This window comes from Colobus angolensis, unplaced genomic scaffold (assembly GCF_000951035.1).
Source record: "Colobus angolensis palliatus isolate OR3802 unplaced genomic scaffold, Cang.pa_1.0 Scaffold13, whole genome shotgun sequence".
NCBI classification, from domain to species: Eukaryota; Metazoa; Chordata; class Mammalia; order Primates; family Cercopithecidae; genus Colobus; species Colobus angolensis.
This window is the reverse complement of record NW_012114252.1, coordinates 18673409-18693636: the sequence shown is the minus strand read 5'-3', so window position 1 is coordinate 18693636 and position 20228 is coordinate 18673409. Positions and strand designations below refer to the sequence as shown.

General features: G+C 37.3%; 2 protein-coding genes across 7 annotated transcripts in view; one reads left to right on the top strand and one right to left on the bottom strand.

Annotated features, from left to right (window-relative positions):
• Positions 1–1231: 1231 nt before the first annotated feature.
• ABHD13 (abhydrolase domain containing 13) lies at positions 1232–17049 on the bottom strand. The gene is made up of 2 exons (XM_011933877.1): positions 16769–17049; positions 1232–6275 (listed from the first exon to the last, which is right to left on the bottom strand). Exon 2 carries the CDS (start codon positions 6253–6255, stop codon positions 5242–5244), a length of 1014 nt encoding a protein of 337 aa, XP_011789267.1. The 5' UTR covers positions 6256–6275; positions 16769–17049; the 3' UTR covers positions 1232–5241.
• Positions 17050–17059: 10 nt separating this feature from the next.
• The window catches only part of LIG4 (ligase IV, DNA, ATP-dependent), a 10843-nt gene continuing 7674 nt past the window's right edge, over positions 17060–20228 (top strand). For 2 of the 6 annotated variants that reach the window (XM_011933875.1, XM_011933871.1), the window contains exon 1: positions 19922–19973. The gene's annotated coding sequence lies outside the window, so the exon portion shown is untranslated. Of the gene's footprint in view, positions 17263–19895; positions 19974–20228 lie in introns of those variants that run through there. The other 4 variants (XM_011933872.1, XM_011933870.1, XM_011933874.1 and 1 more) reach the window with 4 other exon arrangements.

The window sequence follows — 20228 nt, the reverse complement described above, 5'->3', positions numbered from 1 at the left end:
AACTCTTATGAGACTAACATCTAGATTTTCCTACAGAAACACACATTTAATGACTTTGAAAACATGTACGTTACTGTGTAATACTTATTTCAATTCACAGTCAATTCTTTTGGATTCCTGAATAACTGATCAACTTGTAACCCACTTCAACATTTCTAATCTATTCCAACATGAACAAAACTTTCAAATTGTTTGGGTAAATTAGCAAATGAATAGCTGTCCTCAATTTAGAATTAGAGACCTGGATTGACATCTTGGTTCACTCTAGGTAACCTTGAGCATGTGACTGAACCACTGAGTCTATTTCTTATAAAATGGGACTACAAATCACTCGAAGGTTTGTTGTGAGGATTCAATTAACACATTCAACACCTGGGCCTTATATTTGAAGACACTCAAAACATTTCTTTACCTTCCTCTTCCCTTAGTGAGATAGGAGTTATAGTCTCTAGCCAGATCCAATTGTTCATGCTTTTTAGTTATGTAATGGAATGTAAGGAAAGAGTTGGAGAGTGAAATGGCAATGTGAAAAAACTTATCTTTCAAACTTAAGGAACAGTCATCTGAAAACGACTTCACCCTGGGATTCAAGTTGGCGATCTTTCAGGGTAGTACATGAGAGACCCTAGCTCCCACCAGATCTACCCATACAAAGATGGGCTCCGATACATGAATTCTTCATCTTCCCTTTCAGGGGACCATTTAAGACTCATCATACACACCCTGCGATCCAACTCATTCTGACATATTCAAGCGTGCACATCTCCTGTTAGCAAAAGCAAGGTACAGGCCCCTAAAGGCTGAGTCAGTATCAGGCCATTTTTTTGATCATTAAAAACCATTAACTAAAATACAAACAAGAGGAGAAAAAAAGCAGAATTTTTAAAAAAAGCATTTTATGAAATCTGAAGGCAACATAATAATTATGAAGTTAAAATGTATTCATTCCTAGATTCAATTAACTAAAGAAATACATTAGGGATTAGTCATTCACCAGTGGTTCATGTATAGTTTTCATATGAGCCTAAATTAAATGTATGTAAGAGGATAATACTCTCTGGGGAATGAAATATAAATCTAACTTCTATTTTTTATCCACACCATTACTAGAATAAAATTCATTAATTTCAGTATAAATTAAGGAATTTTACATAACCATTGAGAAAACTTTAATGTCCTACCATAAAATTCTAGATTAACAATTTTTAAAAAAGACTGAATACAAACTATCTGAAGACATTAATCAAATTTTTAATGTACCAATTTATTGCATGTCAGTACAGAAAAATAGAAAGTATATTTTAAAAGAAATTTATTGTAAAAAACAAATGTAAATGTTTGCTTGCCATGGTTAGCACACAATGTACTATGACATTCAAATTTGAGTTATAAAATTTTATTACTTCAAATAAAATATGGCAAATAACAAAAATGATTTACATTATGAAATGGGATTAACTTATTTTATACTGAACATACTTGAATATGTTAAAAACAACTTGAATTTTCCATATACGCTGTACTGACAGAAATCATTATAAATTATGGTAAACACACACTCACCTGTTACATATGTATATACGGCACTTTTTGTAAAAAAGTGTCTCATACATAGTCCTGTGTTTAAACTACATTTTAAGATACAAAATATAAATGGAGGTATATTTGCGCCATTTGGCAAAAATGTGTAGACTGGTATTAAGATGACTGCATTTGTCTTGCCATACAAATGAATATATTATTTCCAATTTGCTAAAACGATGTGTGTATATATATACATAGTATTAAGAACAAACAGAAGTACATTTCATTTTCTACCCTATCAATTTAAAAAATAAATGTCTGTGCTCTGTCATTTCCATCTTTACCTGAGTAATATGAAAATACATAAATTTAAGTGGATAATCCAAAAGGGTTACTTATGACTAATTTTTCCTCTCACAGTTTTTAAAAATATATATAATTATCAAACATAATAGGAAAAAGGGAAAGGAGAAGAATCAGTGGAAGATTTCAGTATCTCAACCGTGACTTAAATTAAAAAGTGACTTCTGTGACATTCTTTTTACAGTTTACCTTACCTATCCCTATCCTCAAAGAGAAAAGGGTCTCCTTAATCTAAACTGCTCTTAAGCTATCTGAGCTTGAAAGATAATTCATAAAAAATGAAATACAGCCTTCACTCTTTAATTCCCCCAAACCTATTCCCACCAAGCCAAATCTTACAAATGTAAGAAACATGTAAGCATCAGATGGTATGAATTCTCAACAGATATTATAGCGTAATTACTCCAGTGACATATTACCCAAGCTGTAATCTATGTAATTATCAAGTGTCTACAGGTAATCATAAATTTCAGCAGCCCTGTAGCAAAATTCAGAACACCATTTTTATGAAAATATCAATTTTAAGTCAAAAACATTGCAACAACAGGGTAGTTGCAATGTCAAGTGCCACAGCCACTTTCTGTTAGAAATGCTTTGCGTCCAAATGTTTTGCACTATTTCCTTTCACCAATCTCATTACTTTCTATATCTAAATGTAAAAACTGTGTCACACTTTTCTTTCTAGTTGTTTCTATACCACTAGTATTCTATTACCTGTCACAAATTATTTTTTCTCTTATTTTGCAGAATTCTTTTTTATATTTTTTTCACCAGTTTTTTCCCCCCAATCATTCCCTTTAAAATAATGGATGTGAGATTTTATTCTAAATGAGCTGCATCTTGCCATATTTAAGATCACTCTAGGATCCCCAAATTTATAGTAACTTAGTAACTTAGAGTTCTTTTGTAAACTCCTATAGCTGCTCTTGCATAAATAAGACAGAAGTTAATACACAAGATAGGTACATATACTTCCATTCACTAAGCTGTGGGTCCAAAGTGAAGGAGTGACTCCTGAAGAAGTCTCATTTTACCAGGACCAATTGCTTTGGCTACAAAACTAGAAATATTTTCAAAACTGATGCCATGGGCTTCATGGACCCTGATACTAAGTTTGTTTTCCACCTCTTACTCATCTAATGAAACAGTCTCAAATACAGATGCTATTGAAGAAAGATGTGGTATAGCCCTAGGCACAGCCTCTGCCCTTAGCTGCAGAAAGAAAGGCTCCTTAACCCTACGAAGAGAATGAAGGTAGGGGACGGCAAACAAGTACTCTACACTTTTTGAAGTCCTGGCTTAAAATTTAAAAAGATAGTTTATCAACCTGGAGTATCAAAAAGAAAAAGCAGCATAAAAGCAAAATACTGATGAAGAAATAGCTTTTATACCTCATCAGCACATTTAGAACTAAAGCTGATAAATTTCTCCATAGTGTAATGACTGATTACATAAAAACATAAGGTTTTTTTTGTAAACTTTAAAGAATGATACAAATATAAGGTATGCCACGTAAGCTCATGTCTAAATATACATTTTGTTGTATTTTCTTTTTAATACATTTATATTTAGAATAGTCATTCTACATAGCAAGGACTGACAAGAAAAGTAGCCTTTAATTGTGGTAAATTTATACATACAAAATATGCCTTCCATGATATGCATTACCAACTTGTTTTAAAAAGCGAGACTTTTTACAGTTAATAATTTATAGAAAAACATTATTCTTAGAAATCATACTTGCTATAATTTATTTTTTCTAAACACTGGCATAAAGTGAATAAGAATGCTATTTGGCAAAAGTATTTCTAGCCCTATCTCCATTGAAAGTTTTAAATTGAGGTCAACATTATTGACCCATTATTTCTCTGTTCTAGTTGCTTGCAGAAAGCCACTAAATACAGCTAAAATATTCAAAATATTATATGTTAAAGCTGACATAATATTACACAAAGCTCAATTACATCTAATTTTTGAGGACTGCATGAAACAACTTGGCACAATTATGACTCAGAGCATGTATTTTTATTAAGGTAAATCCTGCAAGTTTTAAGGGGCTTTTTTCTAAGATTTTCTTACTTTTCTATGTATCTAAATCCTACTTCCCACCTATAGCTATTTAACTGCTAAATGTGGTAATAGGTTTTGTATCAAAAAGCTCCAGAATTCCTTCATTCCCACACTCCTACATGTAAAACTTTTAAAATAAATAAATAAGACTTCCTAAAACTGTCTTTTGATTGTAGGAGTTCTATTTCACAGCAACTGGAACATTAAACCAAGAACATTGTTTTTTGTTGTTGTTGTTGTTGGACTGTGTAACTTTTATTTTCAAGAAGTTCAATAAATGATATCTTGCCTTTGATAGGATAGATATAACTAGGTACTGGGACTTAAAATCAAATGTGAGAATTCTTAAAAAGTAGTATGTACAATCCTGTAAAGATAAAAGACTTCCTCATTTAATTCTAACTAGTGCTAATCTTCACTATGACTGCTATGAGTGGTTCAGCTGAAGACTTACAAAATCGATAGAAGCTAAAATTCTCTTTGCCACCAAAGTTACAAATGTCAAAAAGTTCAAATATGCACATCAAAGCTGCAGTAAAATTCTAAATTTCTATTTCTACTTGCCATGATCCAGACTGTACCTAACAAAAACACGGTACATTTATATTGGAAAACAGGGTCCCATTTATTTGTAAGAAAAAGCTGGATCTCAGCATTCACCAGAGCAAAATTCAATGGCGACCTGCACACAGGTCTCAATTTCACTTCTTGCCAAAAACAAAATAGAGTTTACATAAAAATAGATATAACCCAGATAACCATATACATCAGTATATGACCAGTGCTATTTACATGTAAAATGTTGCATTGCATAATTCAAGGAATAAAATACCATCATGCATTTCATTTAACTTTTAAGGTGAAAAATGCAGTTACAGAACTAAGTTTGCTTACCATGATTGTCCCAATATTTACTTAAGAAATAATACCCAAAGGTTTCTTGTTTACATATCTCTTTCCACATCTAGCTATTCATCTGTGTAACAGATTACACCACTTTAGCAACAAGAAACTTTTGAACAATATCTAATATACTGACATATTAAACTAAAGATATGAATACATAACCACATTGAAAGTTTTGATGAAAATGTATGAAATAATTCCAAGAATTAGTTTTTCAAATGTAAAAAACTATTTGGAATATCATAAAGGAGCAGTGAAGTCCTTTCAAAGTTTAATGTCACTCTTCAGACAGGTACAGACATAACATACTTCTAAAAGGAACATTCTTTATCATTCTGCACAAATCAAAATACAATGCAATAATCAAAAAGGGAAACATTATATAATTGTTACATTTGATGAAGTTTTTGCCATTTCTTCAGGAGAATGGCTCTTTACGACTTCCTTGATGAACTGTTCCAGTGCAGTGAAATAGCCTTGGCACTGCCATGTATCATTGTGAGTCCCATCTGGAAAAATGGCTAATCTCTTAGTCCGAGATGGGGAGAGTTCATAAAGTTGTTTCATCATTACTGGAGGAATTAATTGATCTGAGAGTCCAGAGATGAAAAGAGAAGGCATTCTACACTGAGAGATTTTTCTGTAGGACAAAAATTTATTTTTGTAGCACCATAAAGGAAGGTAACGCATTGGAAAGAATGAAAATAAAGTGCTGGCCATATGTGGTATGCTTAAAAATGTGTTCTCCACCATAATGGCTGAAATCCTATGTGAATTTTCAGAAGCCAAATGAATAGCCACTGCTCCACCCAAGGAACGACCAAAAAGAAAAATTTTTGTTTTATCAAGGTCAGGTCTAGTCATCACATAGTCTAACACAGCTTCAGAATCTAAGTAGAGTCCTTCTTCACTTGCTTCTCCTTCACTTTTTCCATATCCTCGATAATCAACCAGCAAAAGGTTAACTTTGAGGTTAACCAACATAAGTAATGCATTTGGCAACCTGTGACCTATGTTGCCTGCATTCCCATGAAAATAAATTATAGTTGGGGAATAGGGTGAATTGTCTCCAGTGTATCGTATCAAAATAAGATTCAGACGTATTCCATCTTTGGTTCTGATGAAAATGTTTTCATGTGGAATGCCAGTGGGCATGGGAACATAAAGACGTGAAGAGGATGGCTGTTCTGGAAAATAAAGTAATACATCCTGAAATTTATACAGAATACCTGCTATTGATATGAATATTAACAAAAGTAAGATAATGCCTCCATACAGATGAAAAGTCACTATTAAAGGTAAAAGAGAAATACGGCAGAGAGCCCAAGACCATGAAGCCAAGGCTATTAGCCATCTTTCAACAAAGTTCCACAGCATCCAGGACTTTTCCATTGTAGCTCTCTGTAAGTATCCTAGAGAGAGAGAGGGAGAATATTAATAATTCAACATGTATCTATTATTTTTTTAAAATTAATAATATAATAAACTATGGTACTAGGCCACACGTAATTGTTAAATATGGTAATAGGTATAGTCCATCCACAAAAGTAGCTGCTATAATTTCCCTTGTCCTTTCTGTTCTCATATGTTCTACCATATCCCTCCACTGTCCTACTTATGAAACATTAGTATTCTTCAAATTAATTTATTTTTAAAAAGTGCTTATTTACGGCCAGCTACCTTCATTTATATGTTCTCACTGATATGACCCCCAAAAAAGTTGATGCGATAGTGTCATTTTTTTTTCTTAAATGAGAAAACAAGCTCAGGGGCGTAAGTAGACTGGCCATCATCTGGCTCTCAATGTAGATGAGCTGGGAGGCAAACAACCATGATTCTCCTAACAGTGGTACATTTACTGTTAGGTTACGTATGTCCAGGGCAAATTGAACTGAAGAGGCAGTTCAGAAATTCTAACATAGCAGGACCAATCTAATATACTTTGTCAATTTTTTTCATATACTGTAGCAAAAACTAAAGAAACTAGGACAAGGAATTGGGCAAAACAAAACAAAATTAAAAAAACAACTAGGGAAAAAAAGAATAAAAGTATCCCCCCTCTACCTCAAAGTTTTAATACTAAACTTAAATAATTTACTTAAACACTAGGTTCTAATATTGTATTATTTTTAAGAAAATGATTAATGATTTATCTTTCATATCTAATTAAAAATAAATATCATATTGCTAGTGTCACGAGATCAGTAGTATCTTTTATATACTCTTTACTGAAGTTTCACATCCTGGGGTCAATAGACTGCTAAAATGTATTGATAAAGCAATAAATACTTGACGGTTCAGTGTGAAACAAATACACAGAAATCCTCTGAGAACCAGAAATAAATAAAGTAAAATGACTCACTGGAGAACAATTTTTAAAAAGATTACTAAAATATGTAACTGATATAAAGAAAGTAAAGAAAAACTATTAAAAGAGAATTTTTTGTTTTCAAAAGGTTTATACATGTTGTCTTAAACAGGCAAAAGAATTGAGATATGTTACAAATTTTCTTATATACTATTCATCTACTTATGCTTATTTACTGAATTTTTAAAAATACATTTCCTTCTTTCCCACTAACCAAACTGCTATAAAGAAGTTATAGACTGATTATACAAATAATGAGTTGGATGATTTAACAAATTTGATTTTTTACTATTATTTCACTAAACAAAGACTTTTACATTTGAATTATTCAAATGAACTGAACCTTTTTGAACATAAACCATTTTTCTCTGATTTCCCAGAAATCAACACTGCCACCCAGTGGTAGCAAGTTTTATTACAGTATCATATCCTCCCTGAATAACTACTTATCACCTATCTCCAGTCTCAACTGCCTTTTCAGTAGAATGAGAGTTTTTTAAACGCTTACCTATAAGGCTGGTCATTAGTATCAAGTAAGATTAATAATAAGATCATTCACAAATGTTATAGACACGTTAACTGTATTTGCTTTTCTGACTAGTATTTCTGGCTCTACTACTTTCTTAATGTGTTCTGCTCAAATTAGTTCTTACTTAAAAAATTATTATAAAATCAGATAAAATAGCTCCAAATATATGAATAAAGCATAATTTACAATGTGAATTTTACATTTACATTTGTATCAATTTACATAAATTTCCAACTTATGAACTTTGAAAAGTTATTTGTGTTTTAGGAGCCTTTAACATGTAATTTTAGCAAACAATACTGAATTAACATTTATAAGGCTGGGAAGTGTATTTCTCTTTTTTCACTATTGTATCTCTAATGTCTAGTACAGCACTTTATATATACTTATGACTAAAACATTTTTTAAATAATCTAATTACATATACAAATTATTACATTTATTTTAAAAAATAAAAGTATTCTGAACAGTGGGCATATATGTTTAAAACAACATCAGAAAAAGAGGCATATTTGTTTGGGTCTTTTACTGGCTAGGAATAATAAGGGATAAACTTATAGTTTTCCACAAAACATTCCTGAAAAGTCACATTAACTAAACTGTTTTGTGATAAACAATCATAATCTTACAATGAGTTCTTGGACTACAGAAGTCGGAATAAAAGTCAATTCATCTTCAGTAGTATCAAATGGGAGTCATTGTTAAGAACAGGTTAATAAAAATTGCTCTGGGATAGTGGAGTGCGTGAGTATGGGTGTGTTTTCTCTTTAAGATATTCTTACATTGGTGGTTTAGAGTAAGAACTCCACTCACAGATTGCCTTACTTTTAGCTAACTCCGCTTGCTAATCATCTCTGTTCCCTAGTCTGAATGATAGTTCCATCTCAAAGATGATCTTAAAGGAATCAGGACAAGTAAACAATATCAGGAAGGATTTTTAATTTACTGAATTTGCTGAAAAGTAGCAGCAAAGCACAATTACCATGCACCATCTGCTGAGATGTAAAAATAACTTCATATCCAGATGTTATGACAGTCAATAAAAACAAACACTGCCTCTAATAATTAAAGTCGACTGCATGGATCCTACAGCCAGCATTATGTTTTCTATTTATTTTGTCAATAAATTAGTGTGAGTAAAGGGTTAACAAAATCTTTCTCCCTCTTCAGATAAAAAACGACCTCTCCTTAACCTTCCTGCACTGTTTCCCTGGAAACCTGATAAAGGTGGGATATCAGTTGTGTTTCTAAGCAACAGTGTAGTAAAAATGGCTCCTACTGATGAGCTACATCTGGATTGAGAGCACAGTGAGCAGGGCTAAACATGCCCAGTGGGAAGTATAAACAGGGGCTTTTCTGAATCGAATATGACTTGTAATTGGCTTGTCATTTGCTTAGTCCTGGATGCTATACTCATATGCTATTACAAAAAGACACTGCTTCCTGTGGAGCATGAAGCAGCTAAGCAGGGGTGGCGCTCACTCCTACCCTTGTGTCATTTTCCACTAGACCTGAGCTATCATCTGGGAACAATATACCTAACACTGACATGTTGGGTTTTCAAAAAAGCAGAGAGGCTGATGCACAGTATGGTTCACTACAGTCTACTGGGTCTTGTGAGCATCAATGTCCAGTTGACCCCAAGACCACTGCTACTAGTCATGAAGAATGAGTGAGGCAATCAAGTATGTCCTATGTGGTAAAACACTTATAAAACGTGTCTTCAGAAGAGATGTATTATTTGTCAGGTTCTTCTGCATGTGAAATCCATTTGCTGAGAAGATCTTAGCATCATAAAAATCAGGAAAAAGGATGCATTTAATGCACTCAAACTTATATCAACTAGAAGGGCTGCTGAGTGGGAAAGCCCATCAGACCTGTTCTATGTAGAATACAGAAATGTAGATAATCAATAACTTCTCATCTTCCAGTCTTCTTTTACATCATTATTGTATGTATTTTTAACCTTGTGTCTACATCTTAAATGAATACATCACAGTCCCATTACTCAATTTTCTGTTTGCTGTGTTATCAGATCTGGTATTACATGTCAAACATTTCTAAAATCCACCAATCTGTGGTTTTAATCACCCCCAGTAACTCCTTAACCATTTACTATCTGAGAACTTGCTGAGTTCCCATAATGATCTCTCATAAAATGTAAACTTCACTTTAAAATAAATCTAGTGGATTTTTCTCAATCCACACTGCAACACCAGACCCTCAAAGTGTCATCTGCTGTTGGCTTCTCCTCTATACTCAAATTGCTGTTTCTCTCTGCCCTATACCCCAAAAAGCAAGCATTTTCCACCCGAAAAGCAGGCATTTTCCAAGGTCTTCTCCACTCTTTTATGTTATTACGTTCTTTCCCTCAGTGATTTCATTCCTTTTCATGGCGCCAATTATCACACCTGTGTATAAATTATTCCCAATCTACAAGTCTACTCTTCATCTACAATCTTAATTTACCTGTTCCTCACGTACCTGATGCTTCACTGATATTTCAAACTTATCCAAAACTAAACGCATCCTGCTCCCTTCCCAACATTTTGCAGGCTTTATGCTAATTATGCACACAAAAAAGCATGATGTGTAAACAAATGTATTTTTTAAAAACCCAGGATATATAGCTAATAAGATTTAAGTGTTACAGTTTATTATAACCTGTACCAGTCTTGTATTTGAATGAAAAAAAAATCAACCTTAGAAATAACTTTTGTGCTTTCTAAATGAAGTGGTTTGAAGTGTCACATTGGTATTAGTGAGTGTGTCTCAAAAACTAATCTACTGAAAGCATGACTAATCTTTATTATCATGTACGGTATAAATTAGATACGACTGTTTTCCTTTTAAAAGAATGGTTTTGTCGTATTAGTGACATCCTGCTATACTACATAAGTAGTTTGATCATCTGATGCAATTTAAGATATGGTGCTCATCTTGAGGATTTACGGTCCTAATTGGCTTGTTGTAGTCACCTCTAATGCTCCCTACTTACTGTCTCTAAATTTAAGTCCATTATTGGTATATAATAAACAATTTGAGACTAAAAATAAGAGCAGTCTAGAACTGTAAAGCTCTCACATCACCTTGCTGGCTAACAGTGTTAGCTGAATGGTAAGTCAGCAATGGCATGAGTGATGGCTACGCTTATCTGATGTGCACTAATCATCTCCTATGTTCATACAGGTACCTGGAGGATCACAAACGGTTCCATTTTTAAGGAAAATTATTTAATTTAAATAACTATTTTATAAACTGATGCTTTAAAAAAATAGATCAATATTGAAGTCATGCCCACCATGAATGGAATGAGTCCTCAGAATATCACTGCAGGCTCCCAGGGAAGTTATGAAATCCAGCATGCACCACTGAAGGAGGCCTATAGTTGATTTTCCAGCCTCTTCTGGAAGAGATGGTCATCAGATTCCAATGCATCCTAGTATACTATACAGCCCTTGCTCTCAAGTAGCTTGTGATCTACTCAGTAACGTTCAAGCGACTCTTGAGCTACTCAGGAGACAGACATGTATACAGATAACTACATATATCTAACATAAGTTCATTTAATTATAGAGCAAAGAAAAATCAAAGAAAGATGACAATTGTCCTTACAAACAGCAAAGGAAAATCAAAACCTTAGCTATATCTTTCCTTCACAAAATTTTAGTAGTCTCTGGATTTCATCAAGGTTGATTACTTAGAGAAACCAAGTGAAACTTATGCAATGTTTTAAAAGCAGGACAAAGCATAACTACAGGATTAAGAATCTCTATTACTTTCCATCAAACAGCTGTCTGTGACACTTATTTTTATTCATTTAGCACAATTATTCACAGAAACTGCAAGTATTCAGCATAATCTAAATAAATACTTGGCAAGGATAGCAGAGAGGAATTTAGAGCTGTTAAACTGGATGGACTTTGAGGGTTCTATGAAATCTGAGATCTTTCTATGCCAGTGGTTCTCAAAAGGTGGTCATAAACCTGAGGGTCTCCAAGACCCTCTAATGGGGTTCATAAGATCAATATTATGCTCATAATAATACTAAAATGTCATTTACCTTTCTCACTGTTTGACATGTGCACTAACGGTACATAAGCAATGATGGGGAAAATTGCTGGTGCCTTTACAAGAATCAAGGTAGTGGCCTCACATGTTGGAGTCACTGTATTCTTTATCACCATGAGCTCACAGAAAATGAGGAAATAATCCAGTTCACTTAAGAATGTCAAAGAAGTAGTAAAAATTACTTTATCTTAACTAACAAGTACACATCTTTTTAACACATTGTGTGATAAATGTGTGACAAAATTGGAAGTGCACATAAAGCATGTTGTGCTGTGTATTGAAATACATTTGGATTGTGAGCTGAACTAGCTGCTTTGTTCAGGTGACAACATTTTTATTTAAAAAGACAACTGACAAACTATGGTTGTTCAGACTTAGAGGTTTGGCAGATATTTACTAGAAAATGAATGAGGTTGCCAATAGCTCCTCAACACTTAAGAGACCTTTTTGATGGCACTGTGGTAATCTATTAATATTAAATGTGTCACCATTTGGAAGAATCTGCATAACTCAATAAACCAACATATTCCAAATGACCAATGAATGGTGTCACAAAATCAAGCAAACATGAGTAAAAAATTCACTACAAATCAATAGATTTTGATGTAACAAGAGACAAAAATTTCTCTGATGTAGGTTTCAGATGGCATGATGTAACTGACCTCTAAGGAAGAACCTCCTGTTGAGTGATGGAGTCAGTCGCACCAAAGAGTATCCACAGTTCTCTATTACAATACTCTTCCCTTTACAACGACAAATTTGTGTGAGCCTCACTTCCTTCACGTTTCACTTAAAGAGCCCAATAATCCACCTGCCTTCTATGAGGCAGACATTAAATTACAAAAATATAATCCCACATCTCTACTTTTTGTAATTAAAATTGTTTTATATAAAATTTTATTTATGTGAGTATGTAATGAACTTACCACTGCTATTTTTAAATGAATTAAAACTTCCAGTTTTAATGTATACACTTTATAAACTTCCAAAAAATATCTACATAACCCACATACATACAAAAAAATCTTTGGGACCTTTACATTTCTAAAATGTAAAGGTATCTGAGACCACTGTTACACACTATTTAACCATATAACTGTATTGCCTTACGCCCCAGAGACTTGCCATCTTCAAATTAAGAAAGATATATTACATTTATTTAAATCCTTTCTGCATTATTACACAAATATATTTAAAGTTTTTACCCAATAATTTCTCCAAAAATTAAAAATAAATAAAAACTTAAATATATCAAGAACTGAAACTCAAGAGTATAGTAATACATTTTAATTATTGCCATAAGGTTAGTAGGAGAGTAAACTAGACAAAATCTACTATATCATAGATATCATTTTACAATAAAAATTGTATTTTAATGAAGGTCAGAACTGCCCTACAAATTAAATTCTAGTTATTCTAATTACTTTTAATTAAAAAGCGTACATTGGGCCAGGCGTGTGGCTCATGCGTGTAATCCTAGGGCTTTAGGAAGCCAAGGCAGGTGGACTGACTGAGCCCAGCAGTTTGAGACTAGTACGGGCAACATGGTAAAACACCATCTTTACTAAAAATTATAAAAAATTAGCCGGGCATGGTGGCACATGCCAGCCACTAGGGAGACTGAGGCACGAGAATCACTTGAACCCAGGAGTCGGGGTTGCAGCAAGCTGAGATCATTGCCACTACACTCCAACCTGGGTGATGCAGTGAGACTCCTCCTCAAAAAAAAAGTGTACATTGTATTGCATATTGTATATTGAGTTACGGATTCTGCCACTAGCAAGTGATCTTTTAAAAATACAAAAAAATGCATTACCCATAGGTGAATTACAACAAATTTCCCAAAAACAATTTGGCAAAAGGCTAAACAATTTCAAATACAATTAAAAAGTCCTAAGTCATAAATGTACTATTATTTCTTTAAAGGTCTTTAAGTTCATCCTAAATTGATAATTTTGGGAACAGCTTGTTTAAAAATAAAAACAGTTCATACATCAAAAAAAAAAAAAGATGCCTACAAGTGGAAAGAACAACGTGCAGGTTCAAGTGAAGACTGTAAAAAGTGGAAAGGGCGTTCATGTGTCAATGCCAACATCCACATCCCAGCAGAGAATGAGGACCCCACATCCCCTGGTGCTCATTAATTACTCTGGGTGAATCACAGCTTCCAATCACATGTGAAGTAATGTGGAACTCAGATTCAGTATTCTTACATCAATCTCTCTCCTCTTCTGTTAAGCATTGGGAAGTTAAGAAACCATGCCAGCTGCACAGCTAAAATGGAAACACAAATAGCTGCTATCAAGGTGTTGGTGACACCACAGAATGAATTATCTATTTCCCTAATGGTTACCCACATGCCATCAATAATGAAAAAGTGTGTATTGATAGTCCTATGGGACAAATGAACAGTAACTGCCTATGGAGATGCTGGATAATATCTGGATAGTTCAGACAGCATTTTAAACTAGGATTTAAATCTGTATGAGCAGATAGCTCAAAAATTATACCAGGCAGCAACTTAGTAGCTTTTTCGTGCTTGAAATTCTTGGCAAATAGAGTCAACTCTGGCAGAAGTAAAATGAGAGATTATTGTTACTATGGAAGCCAACCACAATTTGTTCTGAGATTATAAATATCTGAAATGTTTAAAAAAAAACCACAAGCCTAAAACTGTAGTGATGTTAGACTGATAATGAAATTCACAAAGTTTCCAATTTATAAATGGGCAATGTTCTAAAACTTTACCTATAAACTAGATGGATGAAACTCAGAATATTTGTTTTGTATAAAACCAGTGTTATACAACATTAAGTATGCCAAAGTAAGTACAACGAGAAGCCTTACTAGAAGTATCTAGACTCTCAGGCTAGCTCATCAATGCCTATAGTCCATGTACTGGAAATACTACATCTTTGCAAGGGATTTCAGCAGAATTCACTGTTGTAGGAGTTAACACCATGTGAAACAGAAACATAAAATGTAATAATGGATTGCAAAATCTGTCATTTGAGGAAAACTATCTTCATTAGAAGAACTGGAGCGCTTTTTAAGTTTACACACACATACAAAAAGCTATTTAAAGGTCTTAAGACTTTCCTGACGCAACTAAACAAGGATTAGAAAGACTTCAAAATCTGAGTAATACATTAAACAGAGAAACAGAAATAGATTCCCCTGAGATAAGTTATGAGGACAGATCATGGGAAAATGTCAGTCCAACAGCTTCCTGTACCTATCACTAAGTTACACTGCTAGCCCAGGGCAATTTGGTTAGTAAACCCTCTCATTCACATGCCAAGAGGCCTTTGACGTGCCCAAGAAGAGGGCAGTGTGCCAAGAGCTACCTGTAGGTACCTGGCTTGCTTTCATCATTCCAAGTTAACTATCAATCGGAGGCAGTGTAGTGCAATGGAAAGGAGACGCTGTTTTGGGTCATGGTCTGTTGTTAATAGATAGGTAGCTTTTGCCAACTCACTTAGCCTCTCTAAATATATATTTCCTCATATGTAAAAGGAGGATGAAAGATTAAATTGAAATACTGTTGAGATAAAATGTAACAGTGTGTTAAGTGCAGCTACTTCTATGAGACAAAATTTAAATTAATTATCTACTATAGCAGAGTATGTGAAAGTAAGGACAACTAGAAGTCCTATTAGTCCTGGATTAAATAATGGACATAATTCCCTAGAGGCTACCGTATCCGAATACAAGAAGTAATCAGAGCAATGCACTCTTTTTCTGTTAAAACCAAACTCAGCTAGTAGATCCTCCAAAAAGCTTTCCTTGGACCCCTACTCCCTCCTGCCATCCATTCCATATTCTGTAGTTTGTGCAAACTTACGTGGCAGAAGTTACTATTACAGCGTAATTAACCTGCTTACACAGGCTGTGAGTTCCTTGATGACAGAAACCTCATCCTATCCAACTCCACATTTTTAGTATGCAGCAGTGCCTCATGCATAGTGGGCCTCTATTAACAATTATTTAATTCAGCAGCTGATGTCTTAGGTAGGATTTCATGGCATTAACACTAAATGGGCAATCACGAAATCTTACACAGTGAAATAAAATTTGGTATTTTAGTCAAAGACGAGTGATTTCCCTAAGCATGCATACAAATAAGTATTGATCCACGAACCCTCTCCCGTCAAAAGAGATCAGTGAAAATCCAATACCAACACACAAAGCCAATATACTCATCTCTCTCTATCCAGTTACTATCAGATAGTAAACATAAATAAGAGTTGTTAAATGGGGACGGACATTTTTTGGTTTTGATACCTTGGGCAGTAACACTAGTAATTCATTTTACTTAAATGTTGACTAAAATCTACAGCAAAACTGACTTCGATTGTATGGGGTGCTTTTTTGATGTTTCCTGAATACCCCAGAACTTCCTGCCCTGATATTCACAGGTCTAACCCTGCTACCGGCGTGATTAGATTGGGACTCTCCCTTTCTCCAACCTAGTAGCTGGAATTATTCTATTTTACTTTTCACGTCTGTGGGGGAGAGGAGGGTTGGATTTTAAAGATCGTAGGTTTTTGACAATGCAATTGACACAGAACACCAAGATACGTTTTAGGTTCCAATTACAAAACGACACCCGGCGAGCCTCTGGCAATGCGCGCACCTTAAGTTTCCAAAACAGGTATGTGGCTTCAGTTTGCTGCCCCTGGTGAGGGGTGAGCGGAGTAGGGGCAGGGCTGCAGCCCAGAACCGAACGGCGCCCCGGGCTGGTCCTCCACAGTCCCCGGCGCTCGGCCCCCTCACGACCCCTCCGGGAAGCCGCACTGGCCCCGGGGCTCCCCCCCACGGCCTCCCGGGAGGGTTTCGCGCCTGTCTTGAGGAGCCGGCGGCTCCCCACGACCCTCCTAGAAGGCGCGGACCGGCGCTCGGGCCCCGCGGGCTCGGGGTCCCCAAGCCGCACTTACTCAGACTCGCGGACAGGCTGGGCAGTCGGCCGCGGGCACGAAACCGGGCGCCGCGCAGCAGCGTACCCCCGCGTCGCTTCCGTCGCTCCTCATCATCCTCCTCCAGCCCAGGGGCCGCTGCCGTCGCCACGGTCTAGCCCGGAGCTCCTGCGGTGCGCTGTGGCCCCACTTCCGGCCCCCGCTCGGGTGTCGCCGGCAAATGCCCCCGCCGGCTCCCACATAACCTGTTCTCCGTCTCCGCTCCCGGAGTGGGAACCCTGCCCGCTCACCCGAGCATGCGCAGAAGCCGCTGCCCGGGAGCCCCTGCGACGGTGGCCCGGACGGAAAAGATACCTCGGCGGCGTGGGCCCGGTTCCCTGTTCCACGACCTGGGGATCTTGGCCTTCAACCCTCCGCCGAGCACCAGGAGTCCCTCCAGTTACGTACCTCAGTCCTCCGCCGTGAAGAGGTGCCTGACCCGATGAGCTCGGGAGTCATCGCTCTGCAAACCGCAGGTTTGCGGAGGAATTTGTTCTACCTGATAGGGTTGTTAAGAGTGTCGCAGTGAGGTCCAGGCTTTAAAGCGCTTCTGTTTTTCTCCCTTTACCCCTACCAGAGTGGACTGCCAAGGGCGAATGCAGGTTTTGTGAGGCCTGAACCTTGTGCCATTTGGAGAGCCCTTTTAAAGAAAAATAGTGTAAAATTATTTTATTTTTGCAAATTTTACCGAGGTACACGACCATGGGAACACCTCGTTAGGGCCCCTCTCAAGGCCTTGGAAGTGTTCACCACAAAAATGGGCCCTTGAAACTGGGGCTTCATTAGCTTTGCTGTCAACCCCCCTGTGCACTGAAGTGTACACACTTGTTTGTTTACAGATGTGTGCCTCCCCCTCCCTTGGGCTTTCCTTGTTCTATGTCCCCTATTTTGTATATACAGAGGATATTTCATAAATTTGTGGGTTTCTTTTTTTTCCCCCCTTTTGAGACGGAGCCTGGCTCTTGTTGCCCAGGCTGGAGTGCAATGGTGTGATCTCTGCTCACTGCAACCTCCGCCTTCCAGGTTCAAGCGATTCTCTCGCCTCAGCCTCTCAAGTAGCTGGGATTACAGGAGCCCGCCACCACGCCCGGCTAATTTTTGTTTTTGTTTTGTTATTGTTTTGAGACGGAGTTTCGCTTTTGTTGCCCAGGCTGGAGTTCAATGGCAAGATCTCGGCTCACCGCAACCTCCGCCTCCCGAGTTTAAGCGATTCTCCTGCCTCAGCCTCTGAGTAGCTGAGATTATAGGCATGCGCCACCACGCCCGGCTAATTTTGTATTTTTCTTTTTTTTTTTTTGAGATGGAGTCTCACTCTGTTGCCCAGGCTGGAGTTCAATGGCAAGATCTCGGCTCACCGCAACCTCCGCCTCCCGAGTTTAAGCGATTCTCCTGCCTCAGCCTCTGAGTAGCTGAGATTATAGGCACTCAACCACCACGTCCAGCTAATATTTGTGTTTTTAGTAGAGACGGGGGTTCACCATGTTGGCCAGGCTAGTGTCGAACTCCTGACCTCAAGTGATCTGCTCACCTCAGCCTCTTAAAGTGCTGGGATTACAGGCAGGAGCCACGGGCCCGGCCTGTGGTGGTGTTTTTGTTGAACATATATGTCTTGCTGCCAGATCGAGAGCTCCAGGTCAAAGCTGGGTTCTTGATTCATAGCTTCCTAATGTCGATTACCGAGTAAGTGCCAAGCACTGAAGTATACCACCTACATAAGTAAATTAATAATCATGGCAACTCTAGAAGATACTTAGTGAAAAAAACCCTTGATTGTCTTTGAACCAAGCAACTAAAATAACATGATAAAATGGAGACTGGGCTTTGAATCAATTTGGAGTTTGCTGGTTTCATAATTCATAGTTCCTCTCATGTAACTAATACAGAGTCCAGCTTCTGACATTGTAGGAACTCAGTAGAGGTTGAACAAGGTACAGATGTACACGAATAGGTATTCATAAGATGGGCAAATGGAGGCTCCTCTACCTTAACAGTATTCATTTTTCCTCCAAAATAAATTGATAACTAAATTGAAGAGTAGATACTCACAAAACAGTATCATGAGACTTTATAACATCACAGATGAGTTTAGATATTCAGGCTACTTAGGTCAATTAGACATACAAAGTAAATAACTGAATGTTCTTGGGCTAGACGGAACCCTAAGTTCTAGCTCCACTACAAACTAGCACTGAATTAAATGTGTCAGTTTTGAAAAACGAGATTTTTATAATTTACACTACCTCTAAGGCACTTAACAGCTCTAATATGTTTTATCAGGGCCCATTGCAAGAAAATTTGTTTTATCGTAAAGCAGTATTTTATGCTAAAATAAAATAGTTCTAAAAGTTGTTCCCACCACTCTTTATGAATAACTTCTCACTTCTCCATGGCGAAAGAGGACAGACCACAGCAAAACTTCGGTGGAAACCAACAGCTCCTGGAACATAAAAACTGGGGTTGTTTTTAATCTTCCCACCCTGAATATCTAGCACCATTACTATATAATAATAGGTGCTCAATAAAGGTTTGTAGATAACTTTATTTTTAATCCTTAAACAGATACTAGAAGAGTCCATAGTTGATTTCTGGTCATGCAACGGTTCTGTATTGTAAATTATGTATTGTTATGTATTATTTCTGTATTAAGAGAACTCAGACTACAGTAGCAAACAAAGAAAAAAAAAAAACCAGCTCTACATAGTTTGCAAAAGCCTGTTTTTTAAAAGTGTAAATGAAACAACCGACGTTTGGAGGTGGGGGGATGCCCTGTTCTCTCTTGGGAGCTTTCACAAGCAGCGAAATAGTATAGTTACCATTGTTTCACGTACAGAGAAGAAGAATTAGAGGCTATCACTAGCCAGGGCACAAAGTGATCTTAGGTCTCCCTCAAGACAAAATCCGCTGGCGTGCGGATCAACTGCTTGCAAAGAGCATCTGCTGCTGAGGCCAATAGGAGCCGTGTGTACTCAAGACCCTAACCAGGATGCTCCAGGTCCCGCCTCCCCTGCCCCGTGGGGCTGCCGGCCCTCCCACCTCCCATCGCGAGCCTGGCTGCGCCGGCGTGCTAGAGCCCAGTGACGGCACGGCCTCGGGTCTGTCCTGCGCCTGCGCGGCCAGCAGCTGGCGGAACCGGCATCTTCTGGCGCCAGCTTCCGGCTTAGCGGCTGAGCCTCAGGGTTGACGTTAGGTGGGAAGTGTGTGGGGTGGCAGTGGGGGTTGGTGGGGGAGTTGGCATGGGGGTGGGGGAATGAGATGTGGTAGGTTGGGGGTGTGGAGGGAGTCAAGTGTGGGGTGTGGTCCAGCAGGCGGCGGGAAGTCTGTGGGGCAGCAGACCGGGGGGAGGTCTGTGGGACGTCAGGTTGGGATCTGTAGGGTGTCAGGTTGTGGGTCTGTGGTGCGTCAGGCGGGGGATCTGTGGGGCGGCAGGTGGGGGGTGTTCGGG